Raw genomic sequence first — 18,116 nt, 5'->3', positions numbered from 1 at the left:
ATTTGATATTTTCTTATATTTATTACAGATTAAAATAGGATAATACACCAACAAGGTGCCAATTAGGATAATACACCAAGAGGGTGCCAATTAGGATAATACACCAACAGGGTGCCAATTAGGATAATACACAAACAGGGTGCCAGTTAATATAATACACCAACAGGGTGCCAATTAGGACAGTCTTGATGTAAGCAGTATAGGAAAATAGGAATTGTCCCCCAAAATGAAGTAAAAATATTGGAATTTGAAACAAAATAAAAAAGCTTGAATGGAATTAATTACAATTTACATGTCAAATAAAACCAAAAATTACGATAGAAAAAATCTAGAAGATGATCTTCAACAGACTCTAAGTATGGTGCAAGGAAAACTGTATGGTTATAAATGCAAAAGAAACAAAAGCCTAGCCAGTTACAAAAAAACAAAAAAGAGCAAAGCTAGAGAGCGACAAACAAAAGTTCTATGTTACAATGTTAACTTGAATATGACCAGTTATGGTAAAACTGGTTTATTCGTAGATAACAACCTAACCTGAAATTTAAATGTGATTCATAAAAAGTTAATTCTTATCTCTGGCTACTTAGTTAAAAAACAAGAACATTCATTCCTTATCTGCATATTTAGGGTCATATTTTATAAGAGTTATGTTATGCCATATCTGGACTATTGTAATGCATCTGGGGTAATGCCTCCAATCAAACTGTAACAAAACTTTTAAGACTCCAAAAGAGGGTATGCCATTTAATTCTCTATCAATATATAAACAAATTTCAGGACATACATTTTTTTTAATGATTATATCTCAGAATATTCTTTAGGATGGCCAAATGTATGATTCCAGTATCTTTTACCAAAGAGATGCTTTCAGTACTCCAACGTTAAGGTCCATTGAAAGCAAAACTACCATACACTACAATAAAACCAAACTGTTTAAAATGAGCTTTCTATATAATGGTCCACTGATATGGAACATCATACCCAGTTACATACAACAGGCTCCTAGCATTTCTTCTTTTCACAATAAATGCCTCCAACAGATGAAATAAATGACACCCTAACAGCTCTAAATAATATAAATGCCTCACGATTGCTTCTGATAGTTGATATATCACAGGATTATTTTTAATTTTCCTAATCCACATCAAAGCCTTCTACCTCACAGAGCTTTGTGCTCACAACATACACAATTCACACGAGTCCACAGGTGAACCCTGTGTTTGTAAAATGACATGTCAACATTGCCAAAAGGTATACCTGCAAGATGATAGTCATAAAGGCTAGAAGACTTATAATCAGATCAGTAAAAAAACAATAACTCCTATTATATATACCTATTCATTAACGGCATTTGGGGATGGTAAGTGGGGCAACCGCCCCAGGCCCCACTCTTGAGGGGGTCCGGTGCTTCAGGCCTAAGGTCATCCTTATGAGTTTGTCAAGCTATATTCTCTGGTAAATTGGAAATTATGATACAGGCAGCACACAATGCACTTAATCAACTTCATAACACAATTAACAGGTAGCAGCACAGATGCAGCCATTTTCTCAATGCCACTAGCGGGCAACGGCTGTCCAATAACTTGGATCTCAGTTTTTCACTCTGGCCCCATGCGGTCATGGTCGGCCCTAGGCCCCGCGTACTCCTAACGCAGCTTCTGTATCTATTCATGTACATGTACACGGATGTAGATACAAGTACCTGCATAAGTATACATGATTTGCACTAATGGCTGCATGGAAAATAAACTGGATGGGCACAATCAATCAGTACACCAACTGATTTGTGGGTTGCTTTATTGCATCAGTTCTTCCTCGAGTTCTTGTTTAACTTCATTTACGTACATATTCAACAATTTGCCTTATTTTGATCATTGTTGTTCCATAAAATGATCACAATATGATTCCTGTACTAAACCTTCTGGCTATTACTGAAATCATTGCAAGTGCTATTTAATATTTTTGTTGATCTCCACGATGTTTTCATCCGGTGATAGTATTTTATTTTTCAGATCACTGAATATATCCAGAATTATCTGCAGACTATGAAATGAAGACTGCAATATTATCTCTTTTGATATAAGATTATTGTACCATTGTAATAAATCAATTCTGGGCTGCAGATCTTCTTATAGACTGAACATATCTTTTAATATCCAATGTTTTTGCAGCTGGGCAATATTGGATAGCGTTCCATATTTGAATAATCTAGTTGAGCTGATTCTGTACATCTCTTGGACTTCTTATGCAGGAATAGAAATATGCCGACATTGTATTTCCGCAATAATCTGTGGAGAAAAGGTCTACTTCTTCTTAGGTGTTTTTGAACATTTGTGTTTTGAAACAAAAAATTACTCAACCTTTACTACCTGTAAATTCAACATACACCCTCTTTCATACCTGAGCACACAGATGTCAGACAGTTTCCATTTTCTCCAACATAGACTCTGCCATGCTAATCATTTTATTTTCAATAGCAACCAAGTTTGTTAATGATATTGCGACTCTTTGGGCAGCTGCAAAAAGTTCTGAACGGATACATGTTCACGAATGCAGTTGTGATTAGATATATTTTACCAGCATGCCATCCACACTGGTTGCTACAGATACATCTCTGACAACAAATTAAATTCATGTACCTATGACAGTTACACCAGCATCTTTGTCTCCCAACTTCATTATTCTTAACTAGGTTCTTTGCAACAGTTCCTTTCAGACTCAGAACAAATCTGAATGTCTTTGTCTTTGACATTTTAAGTTTTCCAGTTTGATGTTAGAAAATCACAAGCTCACCTGGATCAATGCCAATAACAACCCAGCCCAGCTGGTAAACTCTGCCAAAATCAGCCTGGATGGCATACATTTCATGCTGATCCACATCAGCACTGCACAGGTTTGTGTAACGTTATTAAATGTAATAATAGGCATTTTATATATTATAAAGTGTACTTTCTAAGTGACAAGATAAAATCAACATTCATGTGTGGTGTTGGTGAACACTCCAGTGCACATGTTTCAAATACGGGACCATCCAGCTGAATTTGTACCAAAGAGTTGAAAAAAACAGTATCATCCAAGACGACCTGCACATGTTAAATAACAACTTCATGTGGTGAAGCGTGTGTGTGATTTGGATTTTAAAGGAACTTTAACTGTTTTAGACATATTGCTATAATGTCTGCAGTGTGGCAGTTTATAGCAATGTCTAGCAATGGGGCATCATGCCGCAGACATGTAGCATGATGTCCCACCCAGTCACATTATCCTGACACCAGTTTGACCAGTCCTAACACTAAGCTCTTAATGCTGAGAACCTAGAGAGGAAGCTGTTAGTACCATTTTTATAAGTCTATGGTATGACTTAGGGGGAATTTGAACCCGTGACCTCTTGCATCTGAGGCGGATGCATGAGCACAAAGCAAACACATCAAGATCATTCTCTTATACCAAAGTTTTATCTGACAAACATCAAGAGGAGCTGGCACAGCCAATATCACCAAGGCAGCAGGCTAATGCAATATTTAGAAAAAAGTGCCAAAATTTTGAGACTTGTTTTGTTTGTTGGAGGAATACAAACTCTCATATTATTCATCATAAAATCTGGGCCATGTACAGACATATACACTTTTGTCTTTGAGTGATTATTGTGCATTCACATGCACTTTTCTTATGTCAATGTTACATAATTACTTTGGCTATAAGCACATGACTGCACATGAGCAAGATTCTCATCAGAATAGCTGACACACTTCATCTATTTTGATAAAGAAAACAGAACATCAACGAGGCTGAAAGAAATTACTGTTATTGGGACTACTAGTTTTAGGACTGGGACTGAAATGTTCTATACATAATATCTGGCTATACCATACTGACCCACCTTATGAAGCCAATTGCCATTACCAATTGACAGCATAAAAAGAGAGACACCAAAATCTATACACATCTAAATATCTGATCTGGCCTGGTTTGGTTAAATAGTGGGGGGGATGTTGATACCTACATATAGCCCTTAAATCTAGTTTTGAACTGCAGGGCTCACCTTACCAGACAGTCCGAGGTTCCTCTGACCCGTGTCACCCCATTTTTTATATTTGGACATATGTTGGGGTGTTACAAGCATCATGTTCCACCCAGTCACATTATCCTACACAACAACATAAATGTCCAAATATAAAATAATAATAATAATAATGAGGACTTTGTATAGCGCCTAATCTTTAGAAGCTCTAAGCGCTTTACAACTTTAGACAACACCTATAAGATAAGAAACATAATAATATTATTACAAAAACAAACAACATGAAATCAGAAAAACATTAAAAAATAAAAAACATGCTGAGAATATTTCAGGTAGGAAACATTATTAGGTCTTTAAGTTTGCTCTTGCTGTCGAAATAAGTGAGTTTTGAGAGCCCTCTTGAATGTGATCACTGTGTCTTTGTGTCTAAGTTCTAAGGGCAATTCATTCCACGTTGCTGGGCCCTGTATGCAAAAGAACGCTGTCCATATGACTTTGTTTTCATAGTGGGAATAATGAGTGTACGATTGTCAGAAGAGGAGCATAAGTATCTTGCTGGTGTGTACACATGGGTGAGGTCAGATAGGTATGTTGGACTAGAGTCCGACAGTGAAATGTAGCACAGAGAACAAATTTTGTGTTCGATTCTGGATCGAATGGATAGCCAGTGTAGGGTACAGAGCAGCGTGGAGGTGTGCTCTGATCGTGGTACTCTAAGTATGATCCAAGCAGCTGTGTTTTGAACTTTTTGAAGTTTCTGGAGTAGATATTGAGATGAACCAGACAGAATTGAGTTACAATAGTCCAGTCTTGAAAGTACTAATGAACACACAAGTGTTTTAGTGGCATCAACTGAAAGATATTTGCGAATTGAGCTGATGCATCTCAGCTCAAGATATGCAGCCTTGCATATGTTCATGACATATTGATGCAATGTGAGATTACTGTCCAGAGTAACACCTAGGTTTCATACTGATTGTGTGAATTTAATGTTGGCGTTGCTGATTTTTATTGTTTTAGGTAAAGGATGTGAATGAGAAAGTCTTTGTGTTGTGATCAGAATGGCCTCAGTTTTATCATCATTCATCTGCAGCTTGTTACAAGTCATCCATGATTTCACATCAGAAATGCACCTCTCTACAACTTGGATGGTAGCATCAACTTCAGTTGGGTGGCTAGTTTTGTATATTTGCGTGTCATCAGCGTACAATTGATGAGACACTGGATGATGATCTATGACACTTGAGAGTGACTGAGTGTACAGAATGAAGAGAACAGGTCCAATAACAGACCCCTGTGGAACACCACAACATAGATCAACTGGGTTGGAGTGTATTCCATCTGCAGATACAATTTGTGTCCTGTTGACCAAGTAGGACTTGAACCATTGTAAGGCTGTATCATGAATGCCAAATACATGCTGGAGACGGTGAAGTAAAGTTCCATAATACATTACACTGATTGCCACCAGTGATGTCTTTCAAAATATATCATGGTCTATTGTGTCAAATGCTGCAGACAAATCAAGGAGGGTGAGGACTGTAATCTTTCCACTATCCAATGCAGAGAGAATGTCATTAACTACTTTTAAAAGAGTAGTTTCAGTACTGTGGCAAGGGCGATATGCAGATTGTATATTGCTAAAAAGACTGTTTGAATTTAGATGAGATACAAGCTGGGATAGAACAACCTTTTCTAAGATTTTTGATATGAATGGGGGATTAGAAACTGGGCAGTAGTTCTTTAAATCGTTATGGTCTAGTGTTGGTTTCTTCAGCAGAGGCTTTACAATGGCAGTTTTGAAAAATGATGGGAATTCCCCAGATGAGAGAGAGGTATTAATAACATCAGTTAGTGAAGGCAATACTGGATCTAAGCACTCAAGCAGCAGTGATGTTGGAATTGGATCAAGTTCACATGACTTTGGTGCACTCTACAACACGATTGTATGTACGAAATCCATAGAGACAGGTTCAAATGCTGCTAATGGTTGTCGCTCAAATTCTGTATCCAACTGTATGGTGACGATGAGTCAATTGAAATTGTGGTGTCAAGCTTATTTCTAATGCTTTGTACTTTGTCATGGAAACAATTTGCAAACATGTCCGGAAGGTCGACTGGAGAGAAGGTAGTTGGAAGTGGTATTGATTTGTTCCTTGACATTAGCTTGTTAGTAATCTCGAAAAGCTCTTTGCAGCTGGAACTTTCCATGATCTTAGTAGTGTAGTGGGCTGATTTCACTGCATGGACTATATTTGTGACGTTCTTCTTAGCGACTTCATAGATTTGCTTATGAATAGTGAGTCTGGTGGAAAGCCAGAGCCTCTCAGTTTTACGGCGGTCTCTTGTAGCAGTGCGAAGTTGGTCCCTAACACTGCTATACCATGGAGAACACTTTTTAATTGACACTCTGCACTTGGTAGCTGGGGCATGTTTGTCAAGTAATGAGTGCAGACAGTTACTGAGTTGTTCTGCGGTAGGAGGTAAGCAAGTTGTAAGGTTAGCTTGGATGTCATGCATTAATTTGATTCTATTTATCATACGGAGGTTTCTCTTAGTGGCAGATAAAGGTGGAGGGTTAGGGACTGATACGTCAAGATGGCATAAAATGCAGAGGTGATCTGATGCAAGGTCATGGGATACCAGGGAGGACCGTAGAATGTTATCATCAGGTCTGTGAAAAATCCAGTCTAAAATGTGACCATGTTTATGGGTGGGTTGGTTAACTGACTGTTTGAGGTTGAAAATATTAATGGAATCTAGGAGTTTTTATGTATTTGAGTTTCCGGGACAGTCATAGTGAAAGTTGAAAATGGGGTGACAAGGGTCAGAGGAAACTCGGACTACTTAACAGATAAATATTGAGAAAAACCATATCTTAAACAACTGCAAATGTCAAAAGACGAAATTTAACATTTCACTAATTCGAGTTTCCTCTGACCCTTCCTACCCTATATTTGACATTTCGAAATTTATGTTGGAGTGTTTACCAAATATCAAAAATGAGGTGGGAAGGATCAGAGGAAACTAATACCTCAGTCTAAATCAGCCATGGTCCGATCAACCCCTATATTAAACCAGTAACAAAATATCTATAATAAAATTGTGCAAATATATGGCAAGGCTGCAACCAATTCGCTGATTTGGCAGATATAACTGAAGAAGAAATAAAATACATATTCAAAACACCATCTCAGATTTGTAGGCCTAGGCTTTCCACCTCACAATGACTGATAGGCTTAGTTAAATTGTAAGCAACTATACGAGCCCCTGTGTTCCATTTTTGCCTTGGCTTTTAGTTCCCGTGAATTCATATTTCATGAAGCGTGAGAAAAGAGCACATTTTAAAATTATTAAAGAAAAGTGTATAAAATGATCTGCAAACGTACGTACTATAAATTACGACAGTCACTGGCAAATAAAAATTCGTCCATGCAGAATGACAACTTCCATATCTTGCTTGTTTTCAACTGTGACCGTATTTGCCGGTGAATATTATATTGACGTTTCGTACGAAATACTTGACCACTCCTACAACATCTAATAACATCGTCTGGTTCCCTGTTTCGTATGTTTTGTGAGCTGCACTCCGCAATACTTGCTCGTTTCGATCCCACTGAATAGTTTCGTATTTTGACACCTCAAACGGTAGAAGGCATGAAGTTAATTATTATAAGCCTAGCATTATAAGCCTAGCATTTATAAATTCACACAGAAGCTAAATCTGTAATGTGTTGAGATTTACTTTGAGTTAGGCTTGAAAATGGGTTGGCTTGTTTGGTGACTCCCTGTCATAAACCGCAGGTGCTCGACGCGAGCTTGATGTTAAGAAAAAAATAATAATCTAAAGGAAAAAATCATACAGAGTGACAAAAATACTTTAGATTACCCCCATGACCCGTTCTGACATAGGACCCTCTCTATCATAATATAGTGACAAAAATACCTTAGATTAGTCCCATGACCCGTTTTGACATAGGACCCTCTCTATAATAATATATATTATGATAGAGAGGGTCCTTTGTCAGAACGGGTCATGGGGGTAATCTAAGGTATTTTTGTCACTCTGTATATTTTTTTCCTTTAGATGATTGTTTTTTTTTTTTTTTTTTCTTAACATCAAGCTCGCGTCGAGCACCTGTGTCACAAACTAGCACTGGAGATCAAATGCGTAACTTTGGCTGCAAATGAACAGCTGACTTGACTTACATATTTACGTATGTCTGCTACAGAGGCAAATATCTAAATATCGAGATGGCTGAGGGGGTGATGACAAGTATGCTAATTTGTTATAGTACTAGTAAACCTTATTATGTATAAGGCACATACTGATTCTTTTAGCTGCCTTGTCACAGGAAAATACTCAAAATAGCTCTTGGCTGTCAAAAATGAATGTTATATTGAAGGGTTCGTGGCAGTGTTGGTTCAGTCACAGGGGCTCGTTACAAAGAAAATCAAGGGATGGGGGTTCTAACCTGTAATAATATAACACATTATTACAGGTTAGAACCCCCATCCCTTGATTTTCTTTGTAACGAGCCCCTGTGGGTTCAGTATAAAAGACACCAGTTGTATAAGGAATTGACCTGATTGCCGCAGTCAAAATATCACATACATGCTTTCTACAAAAATCATTAGTTTGTTTTTATTTGTATCTTCAGTGTAAAATTATTCTCATTTTTCTGCATTAGGTCATTGTCGGATGAAAATTCACCAGATAAACTGTCCAGTGAGACCTTCTCTATACCTATGTAGACTGGTACCATGAGGGAATACTACATCTGCTTTTTCCGTAAAGTCGAGAAAGAAACGTCGGCATCAGGGTACCCTGGGCCGTCGGTTTAAGCACTACGACCAAGGTTACCGGGATGGAAACAAAGGATGCAATTCTATGCCTGGTACCCTGGCATCAAGCATCATGGGAAACTAGGATAATAGGCTATGCAAATCGTTGCCATTGAGAACTATAGACCATTCTCAGAAAGTATTCATGTGACCCTGGGTCAACGAATCCAAAACGAGGCTAAGCTAGGCACCAACTTAATTTTACATCGCAACCATGGCTGCTACAATTGATACTGGCAAGGGAAAAATCGTGACGAATATTGTTGTGTTCCGTTGTGCAATGGCAATGCTAAAATTCACATAGATTTAAGTTTCCACTATATTCTATCAGTGAAGAAGATGGAGCTTCGTAGAAAATGGATTGTTGCAATACGTCGTGATGAGGGGGAAAATTTTAAGATAAGAAACTGAATGAATGTTGGTGTGATTGTATTTTCTTCAACTGAATGACTTTCGTTCTCATTGAACAATATGACGGCGGATGGAGACAATGTCAGAGCATTTGCCAACCTTGACCACCACCCCCGACACAAAAAATGGCAACGGGCACTGTATCTAATGCACACAAAATATCGAATGCATAGAACGCGGAAGCGAACTGAAATACCGGAACGCAATGAAAATAACGAAAAGCACAAGAGTTATATAGTAAATACCATAGTATACCATTGGTTGTGTATGGATAATTCATAACTTTGATGATTTAATATTAGTTCATTACGATTATGTGGTCTTAGAGCAACAAATAGAAAACAGTGAGAAGCAACAAATCTTTAAAATTGAACAAATAATTGATTTCCCTTGGATACAAATTGAAAATGTACAACAACAACAACAAAAACTTACGATATTGCGAATTAAATCGCAAATAATCCTAGAATTACAGACAAGTCCTAATTATTAAAGTTCTTAATAAACTTTAGTTGAAATCCAAATTAAATCCAACTGCAAGTGTTGATGTGCCTGTAGTGGCTGGTGCTGTAACTATGTGCCAACAGTCTTTTGTTGAATCACAATAACACAATCCAAGACTATATCATTATTTGAAATTTCAGTATAAATTCAAGACCCTATTTCAAGAATGTTATTTTTGAAGAACACTTTGTGTTTCCAGAGGAGATTCGCTTGAATTAAATAATCTGTAGAAATGAATTCCAGCCCAAATGAATTTCTGGACACAACAATAATATAAACTGATTCTGCTAGATCTTAGAGCATGAATGAATAATTGTAGAAGAACAAGGTTATATAGTCCTCTTCTTGACCTCAAGTAACAATTAGTATTTCTATTAAAAAAATACTATTACCTAATGGAAAGTTTTCTTCTGGAAGGTTCATAATGTTAACAAAATAAAATCTTATTTATAATTAGAAGTTTATTACTAAAATTATGATATGAAATGTAGTAATCATCAGGTAGACCTGGTATTTCATGAGGAATTTCCGAAGTTGTAGACTCAGATTGAGATAAACATGTTGTTTATTAAATCAAAATCAATGATTCATGTCAGGTAGAAAATTAACTTGAATTTGGACAAGATCAAGTCCAACATACAATGTTACATTATCAGTAGTGTATAATGCAATATATATAAAAAAAATTTACAAATTAAACATGGACGACAGTCATTGCCCAGGAACCCATTGCGTAGACTCCACGTTCCCAACGACCACAGTGTGGAATATTTTGATTCTTGTGGATTACCTTCGACATTACGAGAAGAAATGCTGTATTGACTCGAACCAATAATGTGAGACTACAAGGATGAATTTCCATTGAATGTGGACAATATTATAAGTATTTTCTCCATCAACGCAGTCACATATTCCCCCAAAGAATACATACTAATTTTTTTTCTGCCTGATTTCCCTTCAATCGATTACAAAACTGAAAAGCGGTTTTGTGAACATTGTGCCTATTTATTTTCCTTAGCAGTGTGCATCAAATCGACAATGTACTAGATGATCATTGGAAATCGAATCTTAATCCACAAAGTTGTCATCTTGGAAGAAAAAAGAATGGTGTTAACTTGTTTCTTTTCCTTTTCTTTGTTTTGGGTTTTTGTGAAGAATTGTTTTATTTATTTATTTTTTATATTTTTTTTTTGGACATGCCCATTCACGTTGTCTTTTTTTAAAAATTCCTTTCACGTCTAAGTACAAAATCAGAGGGATGTTTTCCTTCTCACATACATTATATGGATAGCGCATTCGGACTGACCACTCAATCCGGTGGACATTATTTCCGTTTAATGTCCATACTATTCCAAAACCTCTTTAAAGAAATCATTGAAAGCCGTATACAAATATCTGTATGCGTAGAAAGTGACTGATTGTTTGAGAGTATGCTAATTTTTCAAGGCGCTGAAAGCATCTACATATTATTGAAGGCTGTTCTCTGTCAATGGTGTTTTATGCCATAAAGGTATTGAAGGCTGTTCTCTGTCAATGGTGTTTTATGCCATAAAGGTATTGAAGGCTGCTCTCTGTCAATGGTGTTTTATGCCATAAAGGTATTGAAGGCTGTTCTCTGTCAATGGTGTTTTATGCCATAAAGGTATTGAAGGCTGTTCTCTGTCAATGGTGTTTTATGCCATAAAGGTATTGAAGACTGTTCTCTGTCAATGGTGTTTTATGCCATAAAGGTATTGAAGGCTGCTCTCTGTCAATGGTGTTTATTGAAGGCTGCTCTCTATCAGTGGTGTTTATTGAAGGCTGCTCTCTATCAATGGTGTTTATTGAAGGCTGCTCTCTATCAGTGGTGTTTATTGAAGGCTGCTCTCTATCAGTGGTGTTTGATGCCATAAAGGAATTGATTTTTCAAAAAAGGCTATTGTATTAGTCACTTTTTTGTGAATCTATCATCAAGTGCCAGCCGAGGAGTAGCATTTTCACTTTGAAGTCTGCCGCTATGCTTGTTAATAATAACCAGTCAGGAAGATGTCGAGCTTCGGTGCTTCTTTTTAGCTCAGATGCTTCAAAAGACACATTAACTTCTGAATGAAAATGTTTTTCATTTGTTGTCTGTGGAAAAACAAATTTGGGTTTTGTAATATCGACTACAAAATTCGAAGAGATTAAGTTGTGATGTTTTCGCGTAAAATTGGTTTCTAGCAGTACATACAGCAAACCATAAAGAACTTTTTTTTCCCCATTAATCTCTCAAAGTTGCGCATAGTAAACAAACCTAATGCAACAGCACAAAGCTGTGATATGTTTATGAAATGTGTATTACTTTTTAAACAAAATGCATCTTTCATTGTAATAAAACGTGTTTATTATATGCACAAATGAGAGAGAGAGAGAGAGCATGACAACTTTCGGTCGACGTTATCGCTAACTGGGAAACAGGTACTGATAATTAGGGAGTAAAAATAGTGTCTGGATTTAATTTTTTAGTAAATTTTATTAAAAGCAATTTTTAAAAAATTAGTTCGTTTGTCAGAACTCACGGTTCATCTTTCTTGCGGGTAAGAAACTGTTTGTGTTTGTAAGATTGCATTCGTAAGGGCATAGGGATTTTTAATATTTTAAAATGTTAATGTTATGTTTAAGGGGTAACCGTTCAATCTGAGATCGACGCGTTTCAGCATTTTTGTATTTTGTAAATACTCTTTTATTATTCTTTGCTTGTACAAAATGATTGCGATAGTGATCAGAAACATTGAACTTTACAAACTTTAGATATCGTTAATTTCTTCGAATTCAATTATTTACATTATATTCTAACAGACAGAAATTCTGGAATTGTATGAAGTCGGTAAGCTTGAAGGAATATTGTAATTTTATATGTATTTCATTATGTAATTCATTATATCAAATAATTTCAATAACGTTTCGCCAGAACTTACGGTTTGTCTTTCTTGTAGTCGATTCCGTACCTCTCGTTCAGCCATCCCCGATGTAGATCAACACCCTTGGGAGTGACACCCCTTTCTAGGAGCATGAACTCTCTCACTCTCTCGAACCATGGATGAAAGACAAAACATGTTATAGCCAGAATATTGATGGGGACGAAAGACCTTTCATTTCTCAAAAGGTTATGTAATCCCTTTCATAACATATGCAATGATCTTCATATTGGCATTCGTCTACTGACAAGATTTAGGAATAAACTTATCTTTATTCAGGATAAGTAAATAAGTAAATTACTGCTTAGCGATTCTTTTTGTATTTAACAAGAATTGATATAATTAATTTCACTATTAACCTGGTTTTAGTGTGCTTTTTATTTTCTTATTATCAGTTGTCGAATTTGGTCATAATTAACATGTACGAACTTAAAACTTAAGAAATTCCATAGATTGAAAGTCATATGAGTGTTCTCTAATACAATAATCAAATCCGCTAGCAGAAGCGTCAGTCTTGTGATTGAAACGATAGTTTTGCTTAGGTTATGGTAGCCGTATGTCTTCCACACGCTCTGCACATGTTTATTGTCTTTTCCGGATACGTTAGTGTGGCTACACTGGCTGTATAAGACCTCTATCGGTAGAATCTGCGTTTTCACAAACCTCACCCAGTTTCTCTAGTATTAACATCAGTATCTGCCCTAAAGCAGAAGGTTAATGTCACTCTCTGTGTTCTGTGATGTGGCACAAACGCCTCCTTAGCAAAATGGTGGCCAGCTTATGAAAGCTGATGTTCATAAGCTGGAGGCTGTGAATAAACTGCAACTTCCCCAGTGAGAACGCCATGAGCCTTTCCATGTTGTTTGGAATTGGGTTGATTTTCTCCATCGAGGCTGCTCCGTTGACTTCCAGTATAAGGTGATGGTCATAGCCGCACCAGTTATGCAGCACAACTGGCGACTTCATTTTTTGATGGGAAGATTTGCAGCTGAATGTTACATGCTTGATGGGCAGCAGTACTTGCCAGTAATATGGCAGTGGTTACTCACTCTGTCCACAACTAGCTCTCCATCACAGATGTGGCAGTCATTCACTTTCTGGAAGGTCCTCCAGTCGTCCCAGTCAATGATCATTTCTGTTGTATTCGAAAGAATTTGTGGATCTCGTTTAGCTTTACCTCCAGATACAGGATGAAGGTCGCTATGGCATTCTAGCTCCATTGGAGCACTGTCTCCATATATACTCCGCCAGAAAGGACAACCATGTAGCAGAAGCAACATTTGACCTGGTAAGCGATTTTCAATATGTTGCCCTTATCTTGTTTAATGGCAAGACCTTCCACTAGCACCCTCGAAATTTTCAAAGATGATATATGGAACACGCACCTGGCGGTGGTGGTTATGAAAGGCTAAGATGATTTAGTCTGGCTCTGGCACAGTCACATGCTGTGGTTTTTCGCTTATGCTGTGGCAGTCATTAGTATGGAATTGCAATTGGTCAGCCTGGCTGAAGATTTGAAAGCGTTGTTATCGCTGTGCTTGTTGTTATTGGGCACCATCTGGCTCAAGTTTTTTATCCAGAGATAGAGGTTTCATTAATCATCCGTAATTATCAATAATTCAACATTATTTTCTAACTGATGTTTAGCAGGTATAGGCTATTTTCTCAACCAAACACACTGTGACAGTGTCATTGTGGTGTTCAAACTTATCAATGACACTAACCTTGACTGGCAGTTCAATGCCTGTAAAATCAACATCACTAAAATGAGCAGGCGGTACTTGGCTACCCAATAAACATTGTTGCCTACTAAGTATTGAGCTGATGGCAGCCAACTAAACTCCTCACATTGATGACAAACGTGGTGATAAGCACTTTCGTGTTGGAATATAGTTCTGACCCGAAAACGGCATTTACTACAACATGCCTAAGTCAAGTACTTGGCAGCAGACAAACACCCATCCAGACCCCTCACACATATATTCTTTAATGCGACATAAATTGCGACGATAGCTTGGGCAAAGAGCTGCTGGATTTCACCAATGCACAGGACAGTGGCTTGATTGCTGTGAAAGTATGAAGTCAATTGTAATGTGTCCACCTCAGCGTCTTCATCATAGATGTTTTGCTTGCCTGGCAACAGTGTCATTAGGACAAGACTAAAATTTAGACCATTCAGTCCTCTATCTTACATTAAATGGCCTAGCATGCCTTTTCTGACACAATGGATCGATAGTCGTTCATATCCATTATTACGTCAGGTAGGGTTCAGAATTACACCGTGGAGAAAGAACTGTTCATGGTCCTGGAATAAAAGGCTGAATCTTACACTGTTGGATTGAAACAGGAGGAACAACCCTGCATGTAGGAACCTGAAATGGTCGTGGGGCTGGCCGCAGAGCTCTGGTCACATATCGCATCATATTCACCCTGGGGTATCTGCCCTCAAAGTGCAGCTCGAAAACATGATAGTGAATTAAGTGCTAAAAAAAACGCCAAGTGTTATGCATATCATCCTCTATAAGTATTTTGTTTTGATGTGCTTATGCTAAATTTGATATATATATTATCCCAATTCCATAAACTTTGTTTCACTTGCAGGTCACAAATGACATTATAAAAATGTCTTCTCTGTTTTCTGTTCATAAGGTCTCTTGCCACACGATTACCACCACAATTCACATACCCTGTGATCACTCCATGTTCCAGTACATCACTTCCAGCATGCAAATGTGCTTAAAACTAGAACATTATGTGTATATATTGGGTTCTGTCTCAGTGTGGTTGTATTCTTCTCATTATAATGACCAACTCGTTTGTGTAAGACCAACACTGTTATTCAAGAAGCAACACCTTGACCATAGGACCAAATGGCTCACCACTATAAGGTAAGGCATGCATGCATTGTTAGTTATAATTATAAAACACAGCCACATGGGTACCAGTAATAATGGGCTGATTTGAGCCCAGCTTAGCTGGGCGTGGTTGGCTGGCTCACAAACAGTCTCTGAGGGTGCAGATAGACAAAAAAATCAGATCTGATGGGTGAGGATAATTACAAACACTCCTTTTTCATTTTCCATTGCAAAGACTCACTGCTCCCACCCGGCTCTGATGCCTTAACTTCCGGGCTCAAGTAAAGAGAGTAAGCGGGATGTGGGCTGTGACACTGGAATCAGACTGGAACCTGGTTCTTTTCTCACTTCTATAACTTTCTATATTAACCAGAGGAAGGAATTATGTAGCTTGGTCATGGGACTTTGTGTCCCACAAAGTGACCAATGCAATAGTGACAGGTAAGTATCAGATCATTAAAAATAGTATATATAAAAAAACCGAAAACCTATATTTTGGCCATATGACTTCAAATGAGCACAGCAGAAACTATATATTGTAATTATAAATAGCAAAAAATATTTAATCAGCTGCCAAATAAACAAACAATTTAATTTTAGATGCTAAAACTTTACCAGAAAATGACATAAATTGAAAAATATTCAATACTAATTCGATACGACTACTGTAAATGTACATTATTATTTACCATAGTGGTCTCTGATGTTAAGGATGAGTAGCCTCAATTACAACTCTGTGTTTATGAGGTTGATTCAAAACTAAATGAGAATCTTTTAAATTTAAAACATTGGATGAAATTTTTAAAACAAAACAAAAAATTAAATTGCTTGTTCTGTTGGCAGTTGATTTACCATACAAATTCAAATCGCTTCAGCTTCTGTTTCTTGCCCTGTTTCGCCACATTTTTAATATATACACAGTAATATTGGTTACGTGTGCATATTTTGAAAAGAAACGCGTCATGACATAACAGTTGTTTTATATAGATCCAGAAGCATGCTGGGTGGATCTTATATGTAACAAAGAGTGCTAACAATAGGAAAGTGGTTGTTGTTGTATGGTTTAACACCATTTTCAGGACAAGATCTGATATGTAACAAAGAGTGCTAACAATAGGAAAGTGGTTGTTATTGTATGGTTTAACACCGTTTTCAGTATGCTGGTGTAAGAAGAAACCTGCAAAACTCCGGGAAGAACCACCGACCCACGATAAGTTATTGGCAAGCTTTCTCATGTACGTACGTTAGACGAGCTCGAGACTCGATCCCACGCAGACAGAGGTGAAATGGCAATGATCCGGAACGGCGAGCGCTCTAGACCACTATGACACTCAGGGTTCCTGATAAAGCAGTTAACGTGCTCATGTATAGGTATCACATTGTTGTTAGGTCAATTAAATGCAAACATTACGTGACTTTTCTTACTTGTGGGTGTTCAAAATTAACAGCACTAAAGGGCGGGGGAGGGCAGACCGAAAAAATGGCGGCCGATTTTTTGGGCGAGCCTCATCAAGGCCCCGTTTTGCAAAGTGGGGGCTAAAAAAATGCTGTTTTAGCCAAGTAGTGCTGACTCATTAAACGAGCCAAAGGTTAATCAGAGGCTTGGAGGCTTGGGGGGGGGGGGGGGGCACCAAAAAATATGGCGGCCGACAAATTTATTTGACCTAAAACAAATAGCAAAAGGAAGTTCCCGTGTCCAGGTTGAATGACTGTGGATATCTCTTAAATCTTAGTTTATTGTTATATTCTTCTTTTTCCACTGCAATTGTTGGATCGCTAAGTGCGAACTTTTAGAGATTCAGAGGATATTTTCTCGATTTTTCTTTTCCCATTGCCATTGTTAGATTGCTAAGTGCGAAAGAGGGTATTTGGTTTGTTAATTTGTAATCAAGCACACATCTCAAAGTGAACCCCATGTTCTTTAGAATTAACACCTTGGGGGTGGGGTGGGGTGGGAGTCGGGAAGGCCCAAGCAAGTTGCACCTGGGTTATTTTTTTTTTTTTACAAGATTACAATTATCCATTTAAGTATATCTCGTCTTTTTTCGTTGCATTGCAACAATATGTAAAACCCGAATATGTTAGCACTCTAAAAGCCGCCGATTGGGTTAATGATGTATTTCGCGCTGGTTTTAATATTCAGCAAATCAAATCTAACGATGATTAAAGAAAATTGAAAATCTTTAGCCGAGCAGTAGAGAAATATATTGCAAATGAAGAAAAAACTGTAGGAATGGAGCGTCAACTTGAAAAAGTAGGAGAAGAAAGGAGAAAGTCAGGTATACAAACTAGATCTGAAGCGGGGTGGGGGTGGGGAGGTAAGTCGGGTAAAAGCGTTCCCGGCAGCACTCTCTAGAACCACAAACAGAACCAGCTGAAGAAGAAACCGGAATTCCGTTTTAGCCAGATAGCTTTTTTTGTACTTGATACGTCTGCAGGATTTTTTTGCTGTCATTCAGGAGGGGTAGATTGGCTGTGTTTACCACAGTTTTCATGTACATTGTGGCTTCCTAGATATAGCTATAACTTGGGTAATCCAAACTG

General features: G+C 37.6%; 1 protein-coding gene across 2 annotated transcripts in view; it reads right to left on the bottom strand.

Annotated features, from left to right (window-relative positions):
- LOC149779140 (TNF receptor-associated factor 2-like) overlaps window positions 1-7,601 on the bottom strand; it is a 56,039-nt gene extending 48,438 nt beyond the window's left edge. Inside the window, exon 1 of one of the 2 annotated variants that reach the window (XM_089939699.1) lies at window positions 7,415-7,601. In XM_089939699.1, the coding sequence (XP_089795825.1) occupies window positions 7,415-7,455 (41 nt within the window). In that variant the 5' untranslated portion in view covers window positions 7,456-7,601. The remainder of the gene's footprint in view (window positions 1-7,414) is intronic. The other variant, XM_089939698.1, reaches the window with a different exon arrangement.
- Window positions 7,602-18,116: the final 10,515 nt, after the last annotated feature.

This window comes from Sinohyriopsis cumingii, chromosome 17 (assembly GCF_028554795.1).
Source record: "Sinohyriopsis cumingii isolate HCF-2022 chromosome 17, ASM2855479v2, whole genome shotgun sequence".
NCBI classification, from domain to species: domain Eukaryota; kingdom Metazoa; phylum Mollusca; class Bivalvia; order Unionida; family Unionidae; genus Sinohyriopsis; species Sinohyriopsis cumingii.
The sequence above is the reverse complement of the archived record's forward strand: the minus strand, read 5'-3'. Positions and strand labels throughout refer to the sequence as shown.